This window comes from Rhyacophila brunnea, unplaced genomic scaffold, assembly GCF_057557595.1.
Source record: "Rhyacophila brunnea isolate RB1 unplaced genomic scaffold, BYU_Rbru_1.0 scaffold_2, whole genome shotgun sequence".
NCBI lineage: Eukaryota > Metazoa > Arthropoda > Insecta > Trichoptera > Rhyacophilidae > Rhyacophila > Rhyacophila brunnea.
The window spans coordinates 8,471,575-8,498,338 of record NW_028232859.1 but is presented as its reverse complement, the minus strand read 5'-3'; the positions used below and the strand labels follow the sequence as shown (position 1 = coordinate 8,498,338).

Genomic DNA, 26,764 nt, shown 5'->3' with positions numbered 1-26,764 from the left:
CAAAACAATTTTGCATTTTTACAATTCAATCTTTTTTATTATATTATTATATACATTTAAATAGTTAATACCAAGTGTTTGTGTGTAACAAAATTTGTGATGTGTTTTTTATACAAAACCATGCTTTTTTATGTCACATGTGGTATTTGCAGAATAGTTGTTCATTAAACTGCATTTTTTAATGATGATTCCATGTAATTATGTGTACTTACATATACCTATATCACAAATAAAAAAAACAAGTAAAACCACCATTAAATTGTTTTATTTTCTTATTGCTCAATAATAATTTCTTTGGTGTTTGTTTTCACTTATGCGATCATGCATGCATTTAAGGGTCAGGAAACAAAAACAAGTCAAATAAATAGAAAATAAAAAGAACTTTTTATATAGAACGTTTTTAAAGTTTCTGTTGAATTATTATGCTCAATATGCTCAAACTTGTACTCGATATGAAGTAAATAAAAAACAAACAAACAAATATAGAATACTGAAATGTAATTTTGATTTCCATAGTAACGCACGTATATATTAATAATTTAGTTGCTAGGACCACCCACTTAGCAACCAATAATAGTGGATTGGATTACGGATTTCTTCCGAAAATAACTTTTCATACAAAACAGAATTAACTGAAAATGAATTCAATTCTACTTAAAGATGGCTAAAAGTATTAAAAGAATGCATTGGCATCGTGTTCTGATATATTCTAAAAGTTTCAAATGTCTAGCTATTCGGGAAGTTAGTTAAAAATCGATTGCAAGATTTGTACTGGATAAACAACCACCGGACAAATAAGAATACGAGCTAATAAAAACGTTAAAAAAAACGAAATGTAGTATGTGTACTACAAATAAAAGATAACATTTTAGAAGTTTTTTTCAGAAATTAGAAAGAAATAAGACATTTTTATTGACTCATCAACATTTTACGAAAATGGAAACTGCCATTTTTGTTTTTTATAATAATCAGTCAAATTTAAATTAAACAAAGATGTTTTGGTTCCCATTTTGGTATTTTATAGGCTATAAAATGTTTAACTTTGAATTAGTGTCCGGCTCCATGGTTTTGTTGATTTTTAAGTTGATTTATCATCGATAAGTAAACTGATTAGTACTTTCAAAGCATTTCCTGAATTTTATTAGTTGATTCTTATTTCCGTTCATAACTGCATGTCCGTCAGATTCGGACAAAATCATTCCGCTTTCTATTTTCCCAGTATTCAAAATTGTTATAGGAGTAGATGAATTAGTAGAAATCAAAGTGACAGGAACTAAACCACTGTTCAAATTCTCATTAACCAAATTGACTGTCTTCAGCAAGGGAATTGCGTTTGCGCCAGTGTTGATAATATTGCTATGATTATCGGATGACCCTGACGATGCTAAATTGCGAAAATTGGGGCCGCTGTATTCCTCGAGAGTTGTGACAGGGTCATTTAGATTATATGAATCAATATGAGCAGTGTCTGTGGTGATTTGTGGTTTTGCATTTATCGGGCTTGCGTACTGTAGAATCAGCTGTGAAATTGAACCTGAGGGATCTGGCAATTGCTGGATTTTTGGGTTCTTGACAGCAGACTGAGAAACATTGGCTTTCCGGGCGGCTGAAATGAGATTGAAATACGAATTGACATAGGATTCAATAAAACACATTAGGTACAGTAATACGAGTGAGATGCTTAGTCACGGTTATGTACATAACTGGCCTCCGCATTTAAGTAGAATTGCGGACCGCAAGTGGTAGCTGCCAAAGTATTGTTTACAAAATTCAAGCAAATATAGTACTTCTTGAATTCTATTTGAGTTTATAACTGATTTTTAAGCAATTGCAATATTTAAAATCTATATTCGCCATCCATAATCTTCCGATGGTTTAGTATTTTATTATCTATCTTTTACCATTTATAAACACTAAGGGTCATATGCATGAGATTCACAAATACTTTATAGGCTATATACTACCCATTTGTATGCATGAGTGTAGATGTAATTCGTTGTTTAGTGACGTCATAATGTGTCATAGCGTGCAAATAATGGTAAACTTATAAAATTTCTTTCCCCGACCATTAATTTAAAATTTTGAAATTGTAAATGTGTCTGAAAGTGTGCGAACGGTACCATATAAATTTAATAATTATACATGAATAATTATTATGAACTTTAAATAATTTATCAGTTATGTTATCATATTTATTTTATAATTTTACTGTACGAAAGGATAAAGTATTCCTGATAAACATTTCCATTTGATGGCAATACATACAATTATAAAGGTGTTTTTTTTAGAGGTATAGAACTTTGAAATGGAATAAAACAAAGATGACTTTTTATATTGACATGAAATTTACTTTATTCGAAAGATGCTCTTCTGGCATTATAATTTAAATATGACTTCTGGCATATGACCGCCATGGCTGGCTCGGATGTAGTCTAATCTGGAGGTCCAATTTTCGATGACTTTTCCAACATTTGTGGCCGTATATCGGCAATAACGCGGCGAATGTTGTCCTCCAAGTGGTCAATCGTTTCGGGCTTATCGGCGTAGACTAGCGACCCACAGAAAATAGTCAAGCGGCGTTAAATCGCACGATCTTGGAGGCCAATTCACGGGTCCGAAACGTGAAACTATGCGGTTACCAAACGTTTCCTTCAATAAATCAATTGTGGCACGAGCTGTGTGACATGTTGCGCCGTCTTGTTGAAACCACAGCTCCTGCACATCATGGTTGTTCAATTGATGAACGAAAAAGTCAGTAATCATGGCTCTATAGCGGTCACCATTGACTGTAACGTTCTGGCCAGCATCGTCTTTAAAGAAGTACGGACCAATTATTCCACCAGCCCATAAAGCACACCAAACAGTCAATTTTTCTGGATGTAACGGTGTCTCAACATACACTTGAGGATTATCGTCAATCCAAATACGGCAGTTTTGTTTATTGACGTATCCATTCAACCAAAAGTGAGCTTCATCGCTAAACAAAATTCGCTTATGAAAATCGGGATCAACGGCAATCTTGTTTTAAAAATAAATTTTCACAATTTGGAAGCGTTGTTCAGGCATCAGTCTATTCATGTTGAAATGCCAAACCAAACTAAACATAAATCACTTAACAGCTGACAAAATGGCCGCCAATTAAAAAAGTGCTGCCAGCTTAAAGTTCTATACCTCTAAAAAAAACACCCTTTATTATGACTAACTTCACTTCAATCACTTATATTATTATGAGATGTCAAAACGGAATAAGTAATGACAGCAATGAAAATGGATTTAGTTTTGAATGTAATGTAATGATCTCTGTATAATATTATACAGTTACAGCAGTAGGTACCTATCTTTGCGGTCGTTTAGCGGAGATATTTTATCGTAATCTTACGTAAATCCATGTTATCCTACTACCTATCTATTTACCATCCTACTATCTAGCTAGATTATCGACTATAGATAAAAACTATAAGTATTTTGTAAACAGCACGACTAGGAACTGTTTTTAAAGTTCGTAAACGTTTTAGAGTCTACAAAATGAACGAGGGCCTCAAGCAAACATTTGTTAATGTATATTACATAAATTTTGTAATGAATGCATTATTAAAATGACATTTGAAAGTGACAGATGAAGCAGCCATTTTGAATGGCGTGTGACGTCAGATTGCTTACGTCACAAACAGTGCTATATGGTGGATAATCGGTTAAATAGCTTATAAAGAATTTGGGAATCTCATACATACGGCCCTAAAATAATTAGAGACAGACCAATTTTATAGTATAAAATATGTATTGATTTTAGAATGACATTCACCTTTGTGGTGAGTATTGAGATGTGTACGCAGTGATGAGTGCTGGGCGAAAGCCCGACCACACGTAGCGCAGACGTGAGGTCGCTCTCCGGTGTGAGTTCGCTCGTGGTTGCGAAGCACGTGGGAGTCGGCAAACCCACGACCGCATTCATTGCAAACAAAGGGCTTTTCACCTATTTAAAATAAACAAAAAAAATTACTGCAAATGCAACTTATTGATTGATATAGACTCTGATATCTATAAGCTGGCATACATGTCATCGCGTCACATTGACGATGGATTTGGCGGGGGACGGACGTAATGCAGTGTTAAGATGCTGAAGCGGGGGGAATTTAGGAATTTAGTTTCACTAGTTCATAAAAGAGCCGTGATGTATTATTAACTCAAGGTTCCCTTTTCGCTTTATACTCAACATGCACCCTTCTGTGCCACATTGTGTTCTTTTTGTAGTCTTTCACTTGTAGTCTTTGGATTTCTCTTACATTAACCATGTGCATAAAATCCGCTTCATGTTAACTTAGTTCTTCGAGCAGTTTCACCACAAATATCTCTATCAATAGAGATTTATTGTGTGGGGGGAGGGGGGGGTGAGTACTAGTATTTAGTATGTAAATAGTTTTGTTAATTATTCAGGAGACAGCCATGGCATTCGTCATGTTGTATTACGATGGCAGCTTTCGATTCAATGCATCAGTTGGTAGATATAGACTGACCAGTATGTTTCCGCTCATGCAGCCTCATGTTGCTGCTGGTGGAGAACTTCTTGTGGCAGTGCTGGCAAGTGTAGCGCCGTTCACCCGTGTGCGCTCTCATGTGCACCTGCAGCTCGATTGCGCGTGCAACTCGTTTGCCGCACACCGTGCAGACAAAATTTTTCACACCTGAAATTATAATAAGACAGAAGATTTTAGACAAATGAAGAGGGAGCCGATCAAACTCCCTTTTTATAGCAATATTTAATAGCGATTCAGAACGGTTTTATTACGGTTGAATTCAATCATAACCAGATAGTTTCCCAATCATAATTGCTTGCATAGCGTGGAAATCTTTATACAGACCATAGGGCTCAACATTATATCGTCGTTTCCATTGCAAAATTGTATATCTGCAAAATCTCAAGTTTTCAGGGGAGCATAAAAACAGTTTAAAAAATGTATGGAACTTGAATCAATTCAAAAAAGGTTTTCATAATTTAAACGAAAATGCAATTTTTGTAAATTGTGCTATTTTGCATGTGTGTAAAGGTGATTTTTGCGGTTTTAATTATACAAAAATGTCAAAAACGCATATTTTGCAGATATACAATTTTGCAATGGAAACGACGATATCTTTTCTTCCAATTTTAAAATTCAAATAGCAACATATTGCTATGTATCGTTCTTTAGTTATGTGCCATATCTAAATAATGATGGTTCATTGTATAAAAAACTTTTTTTTGTTACATTAATGCAATGCATTTTTATATCAGTGCGAGCGAGTGTAGAGAATATATCTCTATTTTAGTTCATTAGGTTTATTAATATTTTGTATCATTGATGACTGTTGACTGTTGATGGTTTGGTTACCGGTATGAGTGGGCATGTGTACTCTGAGAGCGCCGCTGTTGGTGAAAGCCTTCTGACAAAAGGAGCAGCTGAAAGGACGCTCTCCGGAGTGTGATCGAAGGTGGACAGTCAGCTCTCCAGAGCGGGCCATCCGCTTGCCACATATTGTACATTGAAAGTTTTTCACACCTGGAAAGTAGAAAATGTTGAAATATAGTCAAAATTACATGCATATATATGTACCAGTGGCGAAGAGTGACTTTTTGAAAGAGGTAGGCTGTCGAGAAAGCACAATTATCAGGTATACTTACGGGAAATAAGAAGATAATCCGATATCACTACTGATGAATAGGTACACACTAATGACAACGACACACTAAATCGATGACATTTCAAAAGCTCACTGACGATATTAAATTGAGCGATGAGTTTGGATTATGTATTTTCTTAAACATTCATAAACCTAACATACATAATTTCATCTATAAAACTAGACGTTTTAAAATACTCAACTGACTGAATAAATTATGTTAGTCTATGACTGAACTAACTCATAAATAAAAATCACGAGACAAAATTATTATTTATTTTTTAAATAATATATAAATTTATATATTATAATATTTCTATGTGATTGAATCCCATAGAAATATATTTTTTAAATTATCTTGTTATTAATATTATTTTGACAAAGCTGCAGTCATCGACCACAAATATATGCGCAACGACTTTAGGCTGCATTTCTGGCGCCTACGGATTCCTTTACTTAGCTGACGTCATGTAACTGCCAGCCATACTGATGAATGAATTCGCACTCGGGTTACCCGTAAAACTAATTGTTGGCTTTTCATATGATTAATATCATACTGTTGATCATTGAATTGGATGCTGTATGGATGTAGTAATGCCACAAATAATGCCTTGCTTTTCAATGAGTTGGCTTTGATTTGCCCGAAGAAGTCTCATTGATTCGGATAATATGTAAAATTCTGGCGAGTTTATTTCTAATTACATTCTGATATACCTAGTGATACCTAAGTTGTTTCTTACCATTATGGGTGAGCATGTGGACTGAGAGTGATGTGTTGTTGGTAAAAGCTTTGCCGCAGGCAATACATGGATATGGCCTGACCCCAGTGTGTGTGCGCATGTGAACCTATGGATTGTAATAGAATAAGACATTATTACTACACAGACCATCAATAATTACAATTGCGGATTCCATCTATAAAGAGCACCAGTTAATTTGTTCTCTCACGGTGCAGAACTATACTGTGATCGGTAATGTCAATTGAGAGGAAAATAGGTGTCTTCCACCAAATTGCTTCGGATATTGATAAATTCTACTTGGGCGAGGCGAGTTTAAGTGGATATTGTTTTATATTTGAGTCGCTTCCTTCTAGTTTTTTATGATTTTGTGTATAATTTTCTTACTACTACTGTACTGTATATTAATAATATTATAAATAAAACAAAATTTTGTTAATGTTACATCTTTTCTTTATATTTTTTATGTCATGTCAGAATGTTTTAAGCTAATAATTAATTGTAATATTCGCTTTGTGTAAATAAATAAATTCGAATATGAATCAGTGGAAATGACACAGAAATAAAAGCGTTATTGAATGTTTGCCATGAAAAACAAGCATAATAATATATTAAATTCTTCTTTGTCAGAACTTCATGACAGGATTGCGACCTGGATAAATTGGCTGTTAGGCAGCCTTTATTCAGCGGCACACCGTCTGTATTGGTAGAAAACCAGTGGCATTCTTGATTTGGTACGTCTGTCCGAAGGAAGCTCTCCCTAATCCTCGCTGACTTTCGACATGACAATGAATTTTTCCAGGTCATTATTCTCATCTTTCGTGTACAGCAGACATGTTTTCCCGAATACAGCCTTCAATTATTGGGCGATGATTTCTACCGAATTCTAACCTTAGATTTCAGCAGTACGACCATCGAAGATTTGCCGTTTTCGTACTATGATTGTACGATTTTTATGCGTTGTGCAGTGGAGAAACGTTCCATTATGTTAAATGGTAGACTTTTTACTGATGATATGTTAAAAAATAAGCGCGAAATATGCAACAGGAAACAAATGACAGGACTGTGAAATTCATACGAGTTGGATAATCCTATACTTATATAGAGATTTCTTGAAAATATTGTAAATATACTTGGAGGGAGTATGCTTGAACGTAGGCTTTATCGCAGAGCTGACACTGGTGAGGCCGTTCGCCCGTGTGAGTGCTGAAATGGTGGGCCAATGGTAGACGGGCCGGGAATCTTTTCCCACAAACGGGACACGGGAAGGGCTGATCTCCGCTGTGGATGCGCTCATGACTCCTGGAATTAATCATTACACATACTATGTATTAATAGTGGATGTCATTGATAGATCAATATAAAAAAATAGAGTTATTAGAATTGAAAATGTGATAGAAAGACAAATGAATCATATGAGCAATGAAACTAATGCAATCATGGCCGGATTTACTCTTGAAGGGGTGGGGCTGGGCATTATATTGGGGGATCAAAGCCATAAATTACAATATATTAAATCTATCATTTCAGATGTTTTTGCAATTAAAAGATGTGAATATATTCGATGTTGGCTAATGGCGTTGGGTACATGATTTCTCGATTGTGGCATCTGGAAAAAGACTTTGTCAATTCATTTTGACAACTAGCTAAGGGCCCTGGTCTATCGTGTCCGGAAATTTGTACGTATGAAGTTCGCTGTATCACAGTTCACCGTGAAATGTTGTATCGGAAATATATGGTCGTATGCTAAAGACCGTCCAACCTTTTTGGGTCGTTTAGTATTGAGATAAAATTCATGTCTAAATAAAACAGTTCTTGTCGGTTTACAGGAAGCCAGCGGCAAACAAATTTTGAAAATAGCCGATATACTGGATTATTTGTTAGGTTAGGTTAGGTAAAATATTGAATCGAACATATTTAATATCTGATAACAATAATGATAGTGTTATTATCAGATATTTGAAACCAATCAATATCAAATTAATGTCCATATTGAATCTAATAAAATTGGAATATTATTGTCTGTGTATAGTATATGGTCATCTCTTTCAGATAAGAAAGCTACAGCGAACTCTGCTACGGTGCAATGTAATACGTACAATTTACATGTAACCATGTACATGTAACACAGCGGTGCAACCTGTCATTCATTAATTGATATAATTTGTTAGTTTTTAAATTATCATTGTCTTCAACTATATTTTCAGATCATGAAACATACTTGAGTGTTCTTGGATCTGAAAAGGCTTTTCCGCAAGTGGAGCAAATCTCTGGTTTTTCTCCCGTATGCAGTCTGAGGTGTATTCTCAATCCACGGGTAGTGGTAAAGCCATTGCCTGCGGTAGAATGAAAAATAGTAAACCATGTTATATTTTTAATACATGTATGCAAATCTAATTCAATTTAATAACCTCATTGTTTATAAATAAATGCCACATATATTTAAAATTAATATAAACTATTCTTTGGAAAAGTTCTGTGTATATCCCAAGAATATTTCATTCGGATTGAATGCTTTTTTCGGTGAATGGCTAACCGCTGCATCATACAGTGGTACCCGAGGTGTACTAAACGACCACAACCCACCCTGAAGTTCGCTGGATAGACAAAGTTCGGTGTAAGAGTGGAGGGAGCTACGGGAGGCATTCATCCAGTAGTTGATCGATCCCGGCTGATGATGACGATTGCAATGTAAAGTTTAAAGGCAGCAGTAGCTTAGGTAGAGTAAGATTTTCTTGGCTACACAACCAGAGATTCTGGTTCAACGTTCGGAACATTACAGAGTTGACGCATTTTAGGCATTGAAATCAAGGAGACGTCCTGCAATTTGGTCGTCAACTGTCGTTAGAAGACAATCTCTGAGAAGAATATAATATGAGGTGGTGCAGATCTCTAATTTTATTACAGAAAGCTTCTAGTCTTAGATCAATCATAAATAGCATGTCAGTTTATTAAAAATCTTACCGCAAGTAATGCATTGATATTTCTTGGAGCCGTGACTTTCTGTGCGGTGTTTGACGAGAGCCGACGCTGTTGCACAAGTCTTCGAACAGACACTGCATTCTTGTGGCTTATCAGGAAACTCATATAGTGCTGCAAAATTACAACTATGAGCTTGCAATGGTAAAATTATCGAATTTTTTTAATCAAGATTAACTGGGAATTTTATTACAAAAATGTTACAATAACAAAAAAAGCCCAGACACTTTCAAAATTTAAAATTGGATGCCACTAATTTTTCTGGCTGATCTCTACATGACTACATACATAATATGACTCACGTCCGTAAACTGTCTTGTTTTTCTTCTTATCATTGCGTAACAATTTGGCTTTTGGCTTTTTATTTTTCAATTTCTTTTCTTTTGGAAAGGATTTGTATGAGTCCACATCACCCTGAAAGTAAGGACGGGAGAAACAATTAAAAAGGATTGAAAACAGGATACTGTCATTGGGATAATTCAGTGATTGTCAACCGGGCGGTGTCAGGGGTTCCATAAAATTTTGCAAAAGCTTGCAAGACACAATTAGAGGTTTACTGTGACCTATTTAAAAAAAATAAAGTATTGTAATTATGTTGTTATGCTTAGTCAAATATGGCGCCATTGTTATTATTGAAGTAGCGAAGTAGAAGCGGAAGATTTGTTGCACCAAACCAATGACATTATTAATGGACAACGCACTCAGTACAGTAGCTAGCAAGTAAATTCGCGCATAGCGTTATTCACACATGTATAGGTAGACGTCACGCAATTTCCATTATGCGATATCACGCATCGGGAATTTATAGCAATATCACCTTTATTGTCATGGCGTTAGAACAGTGTTTCTAGTGTCAATGTTCATTTGAGCAAACCCGTTCGAACCGAACCATTTGGCAGACCCGAAAAAAAGAATCGGGAATTTATAGCAATATCACCTTTATTGTAAATGGCGTTAGAACAGATTATGCCATTCGGCAGACCCGACAAAAAAGTGAGTGTCATTTTTTTTCCAGATGTTTCGTCCATATTAATGTCATTGCAGCAAACTCAAATTTTATGCTATGCACTGTTCCTTCTGTTTTTAGTCAAGTTAGTATTTGCATTGTATTAATTTATTGTTATATTATTAAGAGTGTCAGTTACTTCCATATTCCGCCATTTTGAGATAATCATAAAAAACTGTAAATCACATTAAAGACTGCAATTAGATAATATATAGTAAGCAATATGCGGCCACGATGGCCCAGCAAATAACATGTCGGCTTATGATATAGCGGGTCCCAGGTTCGAATCCTAGTACACATGTTGTTTTTCAATGTGTGTTGAGCAAATGGCTAATATCAATTTCTCGTAAAAACAAATTTGTTAATACAACCTCTTACATGACATGGCTTAAAAAACACAGAAAATAAAACTATTTTTTTTAAAAATAATATACAATAAATCGTCATTAAAATGAAAAAAAAAATGATGTTCAAAGTTGGTCGAAAAATATATAAAATGGCGGCTGATGAATATAACCTACTTTGCAATCAACCTCCAGTTTAATACTACATTGATATTAATTTATGAACCTATAATAGTTCTATAATATGATAGAAAAATACTTGTAGAACCAAAAGCAAGAAAAATATCAAAAGATGTAAAAATGGAGGTAACCGATTATGAAGTAAGGCCTGGTATGTTTTATTTCCCTGCCCAGTAATTTTGGAAAATGTGGAAATATTATGTTAAGAAAACGTGTATCTGGCAATGTGTATTCAAAGTGTAAGCAATAATGCTCTTAATTTTTTTATTTTTATAAAGTATCACATAGATAATTTGTAATTGTTTACTATCCCTACCAGCAGTGATATGGCCTGCGGGTAGGCGGGTCATGTGTTGATTAGGTGCGACATATCAAGGAAGGAATACGAATAAAATAAATTATTAGAGCCTCGTGTAGATGACAAATTTTCACTTGTAGTACGGCGCCAATAGCCTGTGAGTGTTTGTGTTGATGTAGACCAGAATTTCAAAAATTAATTATCTATGCATGTTTCTGTTCAAGGTACCAATGCATTTTAACCAAAAAAAGGTAGGAAATAGCAGGGCGGTAATTAAATTTTTATGATAAGATAATAAAAAGACAGAAACAATATAACAGTACTGATTATGTAATATAGTTAGATACCTCATCAAAAATATCGGGTATGGATGATTCCTCCAAAATTTCTTCTTTCAACTCAATTGTCAACAATGATATTGGATCCTGTTGCTCTCCGTTGTGAATATCTTTCGTTATCGATGACCCAATGTCTTCTTTGTTTTGTAACGATTCAGTGCAGTTTTTTAGCAGAGATATTTTGGATTTCATATTATTCTAAAAAGATAATAGATACGGCAGTTATTTACATGCGGACAGTAAGTAGCAGTGGCGAAGGGTGACTTTTGGAAAGAGGTAAGCTGTGGAGGTCAGAGAAAAAGAGCACACTTGTCAGGTAACTTACGGGAAATAAGAAGATAATACTTACGATATTACTACGGATGAATAGGTGCACACTAATGACAACGACACACTGGTCATAGGTTTCACCGCTGAATTTGTCAAATTATTTAAATCACTTATGGCAGTAGAATTCCACGCAGACTTTTCTTAAGCAAACAATACGCATCGCCAACAAAAAAGTTTGTTTAATGTATAACTGCCAGTTAAAAACAAATATTTATCATATAAATTGTTGTGAAAATGTCTAATATAAGTTTTTTTGTTGTATTCAAATCTAAATGAACCCTTGGAAGGTCAAGCTTTGATAATTTTTAATTTTTGAAGAAACGTCAAACTCGGGAATGATTTTTTTTAAATGCAGTCGTTCGCACATCTTCGATCGGGACACTACACAATTTAATAAATACTTATATATTTAAAGCACTGGCGAACGATTTCCGTACAATATGAGATAATTTATCCACATTCAAAACACAGTAACATACTGAATTTTGTATTATAAAATAAAACTTTATCACCGCTTTGAAATGTTAATATGACATGAACTGTGAATAGCATGTTATGTTTGTCTATGACTGAAGAAACCTAAATAATAATCGCGAATTAGTACAATATTTATTTTTAATAACAATTTATAAATAATTATATGTGATCGAACACAATAGTTTTTTTTTTTAATCATCCTTATTATTTATTATTTGCTTAAAAAGATAATCATAGACAATAAACAAATCAACATAGCGCATAAGCTTGTCCTGTAACGCTTCCAAGTCTGGAACAAAAACGCAGAGATGTATGAAGTTGGCAACTGAATTGCGGTAGAAAATTTGGCTTCGATTATGATCGACATTATTCTAAAAATAGCACTCACGTTGTGACGTTCCGTCATTTATTTTTGATTCGAAACTTGGATAAATTAAACTCTCTACTTCTAAATACCGACGATAGATGACAATCAATATTTTTATTATAACCTAGTCCTAGACAATATAGATATTTATTTATTTAAATTAAATACTTGAAAATAGAAGGTAAGCTTTAAATAATCGCTTAGTATGGAGCCTTCGCCACTGGTAAATAGCGTATCATTGCAAAAAGTTCGACAATACTTATTTTGTGTTTGAAAACATCGCAAGAAGTTCTATTCCGTTAAAGTAAAATATAGAACTACGGTTCTTCAAAAAAGATCTAATCTTAATCCTAAAACTTGGAATGCCTTTTTCAAAAAGGTGTGATTTTAAATTTAAAAAACAATATTTTTAATAAACTTATCGACTGCTTAACCTGCAAATCAGCCAACTGCACTTTCCGCCAAAAATGAGATTTTGATGGCATTTTGTTATAAAGCATGTTTTCTATGCTCACAAAAAATTTCAAACTTCTAAACCTATAAAGAAATACGTTATCATTCTTCAAACAAAACAGACAACTGCAGGTGCCAAATTTCCAATATCATAAATGGAACAACTCCGCTCTTTATATAAATTTTCTTTACATATAAAAAGGAAGCTAAAATAGTGTTTTTTATTTTTGGAATTGTTAAATTCCGCTTGATAGTTAAATTATGTTTTTTCTCCTTCCTGAAAAATTTGCCCAAATGGAGTTAGCCGGTTTGCGGATTAAGCAGTCGAAATTTGATAGAAACAAAATGTTTATTACATATAAATGATATGCATACGTAAATAAAATCATCTTGGCAAGATCTTTCAGATATTATTAAATGCATTAAACGTTATGACGGATTAATATATCTACAGCTAGGCGACATATATATACCATCCCGGCAAATCTACTGCCTTCAAACCTGGGGTATGGAAAAACCCACACTAATACTATGATGCTTGGCTATTTGAATAATTGAGATAAAAAATGTCATACCCAGAATAATTATGAGGTTTTAAGGGTTTGTTTCCTGCTTTATGAACAGCTCAGATTTTTATAAAAGGTTAATGGCAAATGCAAACCCAAATGATAACTATACACACAGCCAACAATAAATAAAAATTATACTCATAGGTGTTTTAATGAAATAAAATAAAATATTGTGTTTTTACCAATGGTTTTGTTTGTGGTGTTCCTTCATGTTCAATATTACCCGCATTAGAAGGGTTCATTAATCCATTTGAATTGACTGCATCCGATTTCAGTTCACCAAATACAATGGGAGAATCATTGAGATTGATTTTTGGGCCTGACTTACTTAAGACTGCATCATTTTTCGCTTTCAACAATCTAGTAATTCTAGTATTATGCGCATGTGTCACTTTCAATGCGACTGATTTAACCGATGATTTCTTCTTCTCCAATGGTAGGTGTACTTTACTTTTATAGCTTTCCGAGTGAATTTTTTTGTCATCTTTGACATGTGTCTTTCGCTCACCTGGAAACAATCATGAAAAAATTTTCACAATTCTAATGTACTGTTTATATCTACGTAGTATGGATAATCTTTCTAGTTAAGCTGTTTTAGCTAAGCGTTTGAGATAGGTACTATTCTTATCGCAACTTGACTATACTCAAACAACTACTGCAGTTTTGAATATTAGATTTATTAAATAGTTTCGATGAAAGATTGCTTTTTGTTGTGACCAGTATGTTACCTAAAATGCTTCCTTTCAGTATATTATGTAGAGTTTTTTTTGAGCAGCACCTTAGCAATTGCTTTTAAAAATACTTTCAGGTGTATAATACAGTAAAACCTCCTTAATATGAATTCCACGGGACCGAAAATCGAAATACAAAATGTATGGGGGAAAAATAAAAAAAAAATTGATTTTCAATAATTTCATTTGCGATCATAGATGTGCCTACCAAATTTCCGATACAATTCTTTAAAATTAATATCAGCAAATACCATGTGTCATTAATCCATTAATTGAAGTTACCAAGTAATGTAGGTAGGTATATACCTCCGTGTTGAGCTAGAATTATATAAAAATACGAAATATTTTTTATTTTTCCAACTTGTCAACACAATTGTTTGGCATTGGTTCTCTAATTAAACTATGTGAAAATCCAATAAACAATCAACAATTAAATACTTACACTCCTGAAACATGTGAGTTATTGTTTTTTCTTTTAGTGGAGTGCTGTTGTGCCTCTGTGTGTGTATAAAATCAAAATAAATAAAGTCATAAAATGTCAGGATTATTTTTATTACCTTCATAAAATAAGTAATTTATGATGTTTTAAGAAAAGTCTGTCATTGGCTCATGACATAGTGTACTTTACAGTGGCGAAGACTCCATACTAGGCGATTATTTAAAGCCTACCTTCTTAAGAAAAATATTTTTTAATTTTATATTGACATATTAAATAATATATTCAATATGCCCAACGACATCTATCGTATAATTGTCATAATAATTTTACGATCTTTTCCACTATTTCAATAAGCACCGTTTATGGCATGTCTCGAAAGTTTAAAAAAATAAGCGACATCTCGTTTCGCTCCACATTATGGATTATGGAATCGAAAACTTTTTTTATATGAAGTTTGTTTCTCATAATTTCAAGACGTCTGCGGCGGCACATACAAATTGGTAAGGTATTTAAGGGGCGCTTACATTTTACGTAAATGCACATTTATTCAAAATCTAATATTTGTTTGTTTGTTTGTTCGTATTTTATGCGCTGCCATACCGTTCATCCGATTGCGATAAAACTTTGTCAACTTATTGCTTGCACTTGCGCGAAGAGTATAGACTATATCTTATATATAAAAATGAATGTCTATCTGTCTGTCCCGTATGCGTTCCTATACCATTCATCCGATTGCGATGAAATTTTGGTAAGTGGTTGTATGCACACCCGCGAAGGTTTCTGAATTAGAAAAATCATCATCATCTTCTTCTTCTTCATTCTATTTTCTTTTATTCGTATGGTTCCTATACCATTCATCCGATTGCGACGAAACTTTCGTCAGTTATTGTACGCACACCCGCAAAGGTTTCTAAATTAGAAAAACCATATTCTTTTTCATTTTCTTCATCATCATCATTATTTCTTCTTTTATTCGTATGGTCCCTATACCATTCATCCGATTGCGATGAAACCTTCGTCAGTTGTTGTGGTTACACCCGCAAAGGTTTCTGAATTAGTACAACCATCTTCTTCTTCTTCTATTTGTATGCGTTCCTATACCATTCATCCGATTGCAATGAAATTTTGGTGAGTTGTTGTGCGCACACCTGCGAAGGTTTCTAAATTAGTATTATATAAAATACAAAGTTTGTTGTTTGTTTGTTCCATCCAATTTTGATTTTTTTTTACCATATATTAATAACATTAATAACGTTTTCATATTTTGGATTCGATTTAAATTTAGTGTTCTTTTGACCTTTACTCCTATTAGAATTATTTTCATATTGCCATATTGTATTACACAGATATTTTAATATTAAAAAAATAATAACCTCTTATAATTTTTTAAATATCTTAGATAAATATGACCACGAAGCGACCCTGTGCGAAGCCGGGTACTTCAGCTAGTAATTAATAAGATAATTTAAAAAAATAATTTCTATGGGATTCAATCACATATAAATATTGATTGTTGTTAAAAATATTAAATAATTTATCTCGTGATTTTTATTCATCAGTTAGTTCATTCATAGACTAAGACAATTTATTCAGCCAGTGATGTCAGTTGAAATCTGATATTGTATCTAAGTCTGTGTTTTAAATATAGAAGTATTTAAAAATGTCTAGTTTACGGGTTAAATTATAAATTGTTATGGAACAGATACACAACAATGGATTTTTTCAATATATTTTGAGCGTATCTTAATAAATAAATAAATATTTAGGAAAATACATAATTCAAATTAATTGCTTAATTTTATACCATCAGTGAGCTTTTGAAATTTCATCAATTTTGGATACCTACCTATTCATCAGTAGTAATGTCGGATTATCTTCTTATTTCCCGTAAATATATCTAACAAAAATGTGCTTTCTCCACAGCCTACCTGTTTCCAAAAGTCACCCTTCGCCACTGGTACTTTATTACGATTTATTGAATATTTGTATATGCCAGGACTCTGAAATAATTTCGAATTATCCATGTTCTTATTAACGAGGTTTTACTGTATGGAGAAGTTTACATGGATTTGAGAGAATTGAGGGTATTTAAAGTGATGTCTTGTATAATTATGAAGTCATGCGTTGCGTGGTGTCAGAAAATTATGGAATAAATACAAATAATACAACTTTTTCGAGTAGATCCTTTGGAGTCAACAAATATTTCATCTGTAGCGCAACAATCTATGTGTGTATTTTAGAATTTAAATAAAATATTTGCATGTACCTATCCATTTAGAATAGTGAAATAACGCAGTATAAGTAGGTATCTACTTCATGAATCTGCATGAAATTAGAGACTAACCATAATATGGGACATTTTTTTCAGCCTATTTAAGGGCGGCAGTTTGCCTAGGTATATCTTTGATTAGCCGTTTCTAGATTGATTCTAAGATTTGAGAAACTACGCGAAGAACAGCAAGCTAACCCATCCCACTAATCGGTGGATAGAAAATGTTGTGAGAAGACACATTGGCCACTGCGTCACGAAAAAGTTTGAAAAGCACTGATCTATTATTTTAGTAACATAATATGTTCACTAATGAAGTTATTTTTACTGAAATATTTTCATTAGGTAGTGTGCACATTAACAAAATGATGTAGGTTCTCAGAGCAACGAATGAAGCCTTTTTCTTTCCATATGACGCACAGTAGAAATTCAATTTTATAATTATTAACTTACCTATAAAACGTTACACCATCATCTTGCTTCTCAGTATGGCTACCATATTATTTAAATACAGCACAGTTAACCGTCTTTTCTACTAAATTAACTAAAAATATTGATTGGTAATTTTATATTTTACATAAAAAAAACTATATATTTCAGTTTCACGTACTCCCGGTTTTGCCCTAAGCACATCATCAAAACAATATTTTCCGGTTTTACTTCTAGCTTCACCAAGTCGATTATTCATCTGTCTTCTTTCTTACTCTAATGCATATTATTATACGCGCGCCACATGCTTTCTCACTCATTCTTATGGTTAGTTTTTGTTTAGGCCTTGTGTAGGTTTTATTTTTAGAATAATGCAGCTTACAGCTTTAAACATGAAAGGATTTTAGTTACCAGTAGGTTTTTGCTTTTCAAAATTTGCATTTTTGACTTCAAATATTTCATTGTTGGAGGCAGAAGTTTCATCCGTCTGGAATTTAAAAATAATATAAGTACATTTTATATTCAAAAAGAGGACATATAGTGTCTATGGTACATTCTAAATTTAATTACAATGCTAACGTTATACCCCGTTTACACATGCATAGATTTACTGTTGACAGTAAGAAAATGTATGGGTAAACATGTTTTATCCTGCAGTTGGCAAGATTGCATGCATGAATCAAACAAGTTTGGAAGCTTCTGAATTTTCATGTGACAGTAAGATTTTATCGATCTGCGTCTGCGCAGTAGAACGATATTGGCGAACCTGCCGGCAAAAAAAACGAATTTTCAGATTGACCGATTTTCACTAGCTGTTAGACTTAGCTAGTACGAAATAGTACCATAAAATGACAACATCGCGTCTCACTCACTCTCAAAGAATGAATTGGAGAGACAGTCAGCACTTTTACGTGTAAACAGTTAATGTCATGATAGTTTAAAATAAGCACTATTACCGCCAGTAAATCTATGCACGTGTACAGGCGCTATTACTTTGAATAGTTAAAATGACAAATGAATGTCGACTTTTCATGATTATGTACACTACTGAAAATTATATGATTTCAAATGGATTTATATGATAGGTAGCGGCCGGTCCTACCAAATGTAGACCTCATTGAAGCACGTAGACTTGGATATATATTTACAATACATTTTAATAAAACTAGTTTCGGTACAAGTCGGTTATGGGGAAGCCAGCCGATATGCTGGATAGCTGCTAGTTTCATGTTTTTTTCATCTTTCAAGATTTCTTAAAAATAATAGATTTCATGAAATTTAATGTAATATCGAAAGTATTATTTGTTGATGACGAAAAAATGGACTTTATGTCCTTTTTTTAGGTTAGGTGACAATCAACCAGCTAAATCTATCCTTATAGCCCATTTTCATGTGTGTGGATTTACTGCTGGCAGTACGTATTGTTACGACCATGACGATAAAATGCAAAATGTAAATACTTATTTATTGTCGTGCAAGTTGCAACATTGCATGCATGGATCAAAAACGTTTAGTGGCTTCTGAATTTTCAGAAGATTGTTGCAACTTGCGTGATATGTGCACTATTACGACAACGTATAATCTCATCCCATGTTTGTGAAGTCGATAAATATTTTTTAGGTCCACCTATTCCACAGGAGTGATTAAATCTTTAATTAAAATTAAAAATCAATTCTCTATTTTCCCTTTTTTCGTCATATTATGTGGGGCTGCATGGAGCCCGATTGATCATAATTCATTCAATCAACCCTAAGATCAGCCTGATGGTAGGCATTCACCATGCCTCCATGATGACTGAAACCACTCCGAATGCTATTTGTAATATTTGAGAGATGCATTGGATATCAAAGTGTCCCTAAATCCATCACATCAAGATCCTGTCTAAATGGACGTACCTATTCTGAATCTCAAGTTTTGAAATGAATATAAGTAGTTTGAAATTATAAGTTAAAATAAAACATACCTGTTGTAATAATCTCTTAGCAAGTACCGTCCGTAAAATTTTATCAGAACGAAGATTTTGGTTGCGGAAGACAAATGCTGATGAAGCTTCTCCTATACAGGTCTCACAAACTAATTGTGGTAAGCCATCATTTTCAGCCATCTGAAATTTTCCAGTGTCAGCGAATTATTTAGAAACGATGCTGACACCATGTAGGTAGGGTACCTAATATCATTATTTTATTACATACTGTTGTCTTAATAAAAAAACAATAAAATCTATAATAATATTAAGTTTCCAATTATGACGTGTTTAGAATCAGACTAAAATAGTTGTCATTATACAATAACATGACGTTTCAACCGAAACATCAAAAGCTGTCACTTTGACAGATGTATTATTTTGGGAAATTTTTAATTTATACTTTAAAGATGAAATTATTGTTTGAATGAAAGAAAAGTAAACAGGTTAAATGTAGTCGAACCGTTATTTGCGTGCAAGTGGATATCAATTCGTGTATACACGTTTCTAGAACGCAAGTTCCTATGTTTATTTTGTATTTTAAAAACAGGTCTCTCATTTCTGCTGAAGGTGCCAGACAACATCTACAAATAGCATCAAAGCACGCAGATTCAATGTCAGACATAGATTTTTCTGAGATTAATTCCATGATAAATATTAAGCATTAATGTCTATAAAATATTAACTTTGATTGATAGCTATAAACTTTATTCTACAAAGTACAAACTGCAAAAAAAAACACGGAAAATGGCGGAAATTGTATACAACTATTTATTGCCATAATGAAAATGAATAAAAAACCTCTACAAATGACATTCTTCTCAGAAAATTGTCTAGTTGAAATCATGATGATAATCTCATAGCTAGGTACAAAAATATTACCTATAACAATGGAAATGAAAAACGTATAAAAAAATAGTCTTTCGTATTACATAGGTATTAATATTTCTCCTTACTAATGTGTGTTTAGGTTGATAGCTGCAAATAGAGGATTTTAAAGATTTCATTCAATAAGTCAAGATTTTAGATGTTTTCTTTAAAGCGAGCCACCAAAGAAAAGCTGATTTAGAGCCGAGCCACACCGGGCGACTCTGGTCTCGAGACCAGAGTCGCCCGGTGTGGCTCAGCTCTTATCATGAGGCCTGTGGGGAATTTTACTGTTCTACACGGACGGCGCCTACTTACAACTGTTGTATATTAATTGGCAATTTGTCATAGTAGATATGCAAGTACATACCTAATTGAGTTTTTTCAGGATTTTTATTCATATTATAATATCATTAATTTTTTTGATGAATGATCTCATAAAGCGGTGTTACATACCAGCCATTGCTAAGCAGTCAATGAAGATCGAGGCTTAAATAGGATGATTTGTTTTGGGCACACATGGGAATTGAGCATGCGCTTCCCACCGATCGGTTAGTATAAATTAGTTTATTGCTACTATGTTGTGTTATATAGAAGCAAGATGCATTACTCGACTGCCTATGACTAATCAGTATAATCCAAACTGCCATTATTTCTTCATAATGCACCCCCCTCTTAAATTTTATAACTACAACCTCCAATAGATTTGTAAAATATACCTACACGGCTCCCGGCGAACAGCTTTCCTCCCGTTGTGAATGCTGCTTGTTTCCCGACGGTATAATTAACTGACTGGGTAAGTAATATGAGATCTAAAGTACCGGTTAAGGGAGTCTGAAGGTTTCATGATCAAAAATTATACTACCTATTCAATAAATAAGTCATAAAATATTTTTCAAAAAAATATTTGCTTAAGTTATAGCAAATGTTTTAGGTAGGTCAGCGAAGATTTGAGGCACTGACAGTTTTGGAGGCCCCCCTGAAAAAAACTTCCCTATGTCATATATAACAATGGTTATGTTGCCAGACTTCTTTACACTTTGGTGTTTATGTTTTAATTGATTTTTTACTCATGAATTGTAAAGAATACACATCTTTTTAAGATTTTGGTACTCTCTGATGAAGCAATCATCTCATCATTACTTCACGTAAAATCTCCAATTATTATTTTTTTTAAAGTTCACTTTAAATAATTTGAACACAGTGTGAATAATATATTAATTTATTAAAAACAGAGAATTTTGAACATGTACAAAATTATTATTAGACACTCTTTTTATCCATGGTTTCAATTATTTACCTAGATATTAGACAACACATAAAATTAATTAGCACGCCTCAATATAATATTATGAATGCGCAGAAATATTTTCGTATTATGTATTTACAGTAGAACCTCGATTATTGACTAATTATTGGGAGTGAAGATAGTAAAAATAATAAAACATCAATTTTACTTTCAGAATAAGCCTTTATAATATTTCCACTTTATTCATTAATTATATATGATTTTAAATAAATTGAATCTTTTTGTGACAATAATACAAAACTGACGATCAAAAAGAAATCTGGATAATCGAGTTTCTACTCGTGAATTAAGATTGATAAAATATTTTATCCAATAGGTATATGTTAACTATATTTTATGGGTATAAATGCAAAATCAATGTAAAGTATTATCATGTTCTTACAGAAAATTATACAGGACAATAATTAGGTTACCATTTATATATCTGTGTATGGCGTGAATATGTTGATAAGTCTAAAAAAATAAATTCTCAGGGCAGCTATTTGTAAGTTTGGTTTACTGTAGGAAATCAGATATGTTTTTAAATTTTAGTAAAATGTTTGTAAATTTTCAACCAACTAAAATTTAAAAACATTCTTGATTTACCACAGAAAGCCATACAAATAGCTGCCCTGAGAATAAATTGATGTTTTTAGACTTATCAATATCACCATACATGGATATAATTATTAATATAGCATATTAGCATGTACACAGAACACATTCAAACAAATAGTTTAATTTAGGTACCTTTTTGAAGTACCTACCTATAAATTATGAATCAAATAAAATTACCTAGAGGCAGTGTCACCGTATCCATATGTGGAATGTGTGCAGTGCGCACAGGCGGCCGTGGATCATATTTTGATTTGACCTTCTACACCTGCTGCTTTTTGACTTGGCAGTCTTTATTAGTGATACATTTATAATTGATAATATCAAAAACGTTCTCATCCACCCATATGCTTACAAAAGTGAATAAACCCTCATGTTTTTAAGACAATACATATTATTATCCTTTACAAACGATGCTTACATGGTGATTTTACATAATTATTACGACACTATATTGAATATAAATAAAATTTATAGTATTGAAATACATAAAGTAACGATTGGTGAACTGTTTAGGGCGGTGTTACACAATCCAACACTTTAGTGGAACTAAAGTTGTACAGGCATACCTGATCTATATCAAAGAATGGCTGCAATTAGCGATTAACCGAAAAGTTGAGATTTTCTATGCAATCTTATATTTTAAGCAGATGAACCGAAGTAAAAATATAAAGTAGACTATTTTTGTAACCTAAGACACATCGATTTTTTCATACACAGGCGGCTGTAACCCTCACAGTGGCCTCACATAGAGAATAAATATTATAATCTATTTTTATATTTATGTACCTACATAAATAAAATTTAATATTTCTCTTGGAGTAGGTAACCTAATATACTAACTAGTAAATATAACAATCATAAAATCCCATAAATGAATAAAGTACTAAATTATCATTCTAACAAAAATATTAAGTTTATCCATAGTCAAGACTTGCTGTACATAATGACAAACCGAAATAGCTGACAGAAGGAATCCTTTAAAATAGTTATTTGCACAATTATAATTCAGTTAAATGTATGAATTGCTTGAAATAAATGCTATCTTAATTAATAATGAATGGATAACATCAGTGGCGTGCAGTTGACAGAATATATTGTTATATATACGTATTCTTACAAGAAAAAGACATTTTCACAACATTCGTATACTACAGTTGAACTTGGTTATTACGATCACGGAAATAGCGAGATCTCAGATGTAATGAGGAAACATTTGTTGAAATTTTAGTTTATGATTTTCTCCATACATTTTATTCACTTTTATAACGAGCTACTGCTCGGGTACATCGAGCAAAACTGTCAATGTGTTGATCATTTAAAAACAACATTTTCAACCCTAAGCAATAAAATCCGACTGGGCAGTTAACTAGACCGATGCCGCCGGAATTGGATTACGTTTATGCAGTGGCGCACCCAGGATTTATTATTGGGGGGGGGCCTAAGGAGGAGAATGTAAATTAGTCCCATAGGCTCTTTTTCTTCTTCATATAAATATTTTTACATATTTTCACAATACACGGCGATATATTTGTACAGTTTCTCCTAGTTATAATACATAACCTAACCTAGCCTTATAATTGAAGTAGAAACTAAATACATTATTTATTCACTGCCACCCTAATGAAAACAGACTTTCAACACAAAAATTAAATAAAAGAATCATAGAATTCTACAAAATTATGTCATATTCATTACTCCAGATCTATCAACTGCTGGTTGAAGACCTTTCCAAGCTTATCCCATTCCTATCAGCCATGTGCGTTATATTACCACATGACTAAACTATCATTGTCAATCTAGCGGCCTCTAGAGTGGCGCACTCAGGATTTAATATTGGGGGGCCCAAGGAGGAGAATGTAAATTAGTCCCATAGGCTCTTTTTCTTCTTCATATAATTATTTTTACATATTTTCACAATACACGGCGGTATATTTGTACAGTTTCTCTTAGTTTTCATTAAATTGGAGGCATAGTGGCGGTAACCGTTGAGCGTGTCATCAGCGACTGGCGGATCGGAAGTGAACAGCGACCATGCTGGACATGTGTACCTAGTATGCTAAAAGATTACTTAAATAATATCGGCTGTGCTACCCGCTTGGTCTAGAGCAGTGTTTCCCAAAGTGTGATACGCGTACCCCCTGGGGTACGGGAAGAGTTTGGTGGGGGTATGCGCTGCACCGGGTTATGGCTACGTCTGGTGCAACAAGCATTAATACAATATCCATGCTAGAAGGTTTATCGCATGGGGAAGAAGAGCAATTGTTGGAATTATTAGCTTCAGACGGATTCTTGCAAAATAAATATAAGGAGTGTACTTAAACATCATTTAGGTTGCAAATGCAACATGTGTATTCAGTTTTAACAGACATTCCTGAAATACATCTTGCCTTTTCCAACTTCATATCTATGTGAAGTTGCTTTTTCAGCATTTGTAGACATTACGTAAAAAAAAAGGCACAGCCTTTTGGGTGTGGAACCGCACCTCCGATTAAAATTAATAACCAATGAATGTTATTTTTTATAATATAACTTTTATTTATATTTTATTATGAATGAATTTTATTTTTCATTTATTATTGTTTTGTTTATGTACTACAAAAGGAATATATAAATATATTTTGATTGTTATTAAAGTACTTATATGCATTTTTCTTTGACGAGGAGTACTCAGTGTTACGAAAATTATAGAAGGGGTACACAGATGTCGAAAGTTTGGGGAACACTGGTCTAGAGAGCTACAATATTTATGCCGAATTCCACCGAAAAAAATGTTCTTTTGATTTACACCACCACCGTAGTGGGTGTATTCGTTCTTTTCGCCGAATGTTTATCGTAGATTTTTGGTTTTTCAATATTAAGGTTCCAACATATTAATCGAAAATGGACATAAAAGTATTATTGCATTCAAATTATACACAACCTACTCAATACAACACAGCCTAATATCTCGTTTATCGATCTTTTGTCTATTGCACTCGGTGTACCTACACCATGGCCCCCACATCCTGAAACGGGCCCTCAGGCTAGGGCAGTGGTCGGCAAACTGCGGCTCTTTGGCCCCTTGAGTGCGGCTCTGCCATATTTGACATGGCTACAAAGAAGAAGCAAAGAAAATGGAAGAGGATAACCGTAAAATGTAATGTTGAATAGACCGAGACTTCGCGTTTATTCAAAACTTAAATGGCTTACCGACCTGTATTTATGTGTCGGGAAAAATTGGCGCATTGAAATTTAGAAAGGTACAACTAATTATTAACTCGTAATTTTGCGCTAAATATTCTGTCGATGATGCAAGGAAGAAAACAGCTGAGGAGAAGAGTCAATAAAAATAAAGTTCTGTATTTAATTAGGTACTGAATAAAATATGTCAACAATGTTAATATTGCAAGTTTTGTGGTTAGTAAAAAGATTTCCAAGAGAGGAAATCAAGAGTAAATTAAGAAATTGATTTATTGATGAGAACCTGGAATCATGCTTAAAATTAAATCAACAACATACGAACCTGACTTACCCAAACTTTACAAGGAGATGCAAGGCCATTATTCACATTGAGTTTGTCAGTCATTTTCATGATTCAATTTTATGGATACCTGACTTACAATTAATTTTTTTTTAATAAATAAGATCATTATTACGTATGATATTCAGTTTTATTCAGTGTACCTACCTATAACTTAATTAGGACTTAAAACTTTAACTAAAGTTTATTAAGTAAATTAGCAGTATACTTACTTACTACCTACGTATATAATTTAAGTTTAAGAAATTTGGCTCTCAAAAGAAATCTCAATCGTTGTACAGTTGATATTTGGCTCTATTGACTAATGAGTTTGCCGACCACTGGGCTAGGGTATTTGACGGGCCTCCTATCCACCGCTTAGATTAAAGGCAGTGTGAAATACTACATTAACGTTTTTCAAATTGTGTTTTAGTTCAAATTGAGGGTACTTATACAGTGAATTATTGGCGATTTTCAATACATCTACTTTAATAATAAAGATGTCGAGTATCGACACATAATAATCAGAAAATATATTGGACAATTATATAAATTAAAATGTTCATAGTCATGAAGTATAATAGCGCCGCAGGCGACTTTTTTTACTATTAAAGCTAATTTATGATGTGTGTTTATCTCACTTATCTGGTCAACCCGACACGCCAGGCCCCCCACAGCCCGGGCCCCCAGGTTAGAGCCCTGTCAACCCTCCCCAGCCATGACCTATACCACTCCGGAATTCGGGTGGACACCGAGAATTTCATTAGGGAACGGGTTTCTAAAAAAACTTGACATTAGTGTTTCGAAATTTTTGTGTTAGAAATTAAAATCTAAGAAATTTTACTAAAAAGGGTGCTGGAGAATTACAAACATTTTTTGCCGTGTTGTTTGTCTAAGCCCAAGGTATAGTTTATTGGCTTTCGATTTC

At 33.4% G+C, this 26,764-nt stretch overlaps 1 protein-coding gene across 1 annotated transcript; it reads right to left on the bottom strand.

The window, feature by feature from the left end:
- Positions 1-243: 243 nt before the first annotated feature.
- On the bottom strand, positions 244-20,294 carry LOC147071806 (uncharacterized). The gene is made up of 14 exons (XM_085947667.1): positions 20,028-20,294; positions 19,565-19,705; positions 18,013-18,088; positions 13,916-14,241; positions 11,547-11,735; positions 9,674-9,785; positions 9,357-9,485; positions 8,614-8,728; positions 7,526-7,694; positions 6,396-6,501; positions 5,367-5,534; positions 4,515-4,682; positions 3,803-3,973; positions 244-1,606 (listed from the first exon to the last, which is right to left on the bottom strand). Exons 1-14 carry the CDS (start codon positions 20,211-20,213, stop codon positions 1,092-1,094), a joined length of 2,571 nt encoding a protein of 856 aa, XP_085803793.1. The 5' UTR covers positions 20,214-20,294; the 3' UTR covers positions 244-1,091.
- Between the last annotated feature and the right edge of the window lie 6,470 nt (positions 20,295-26,764).

What these genes read in the sequence shown, in the direction of transcription:
- LOC147071806 (XM_085947667.1), bottom strand. Translation starts at nt 20,213, where the DNA reads ATGGAATTAATCTCAGAAAAATCTATGTCTGACATTGAATCTGCGTGC. An exon ending in CACCACAAACAAAACCATTG is followed by an intron (nt 11,736 to 13,915) that starts GTAAAAACACAA and finishes TTATCTTTTTAG; the next exon opens with AATAATATGAAATCCAAAAT. An exon ending in TTCAAGCATACTCCCTCCAA is followed by an intron (nt 6,502 to 7,525) that starts GTATATTTACAA and finishes TACAATCCATAG; the next exon opens with GTTCACATGCGCACACACAC.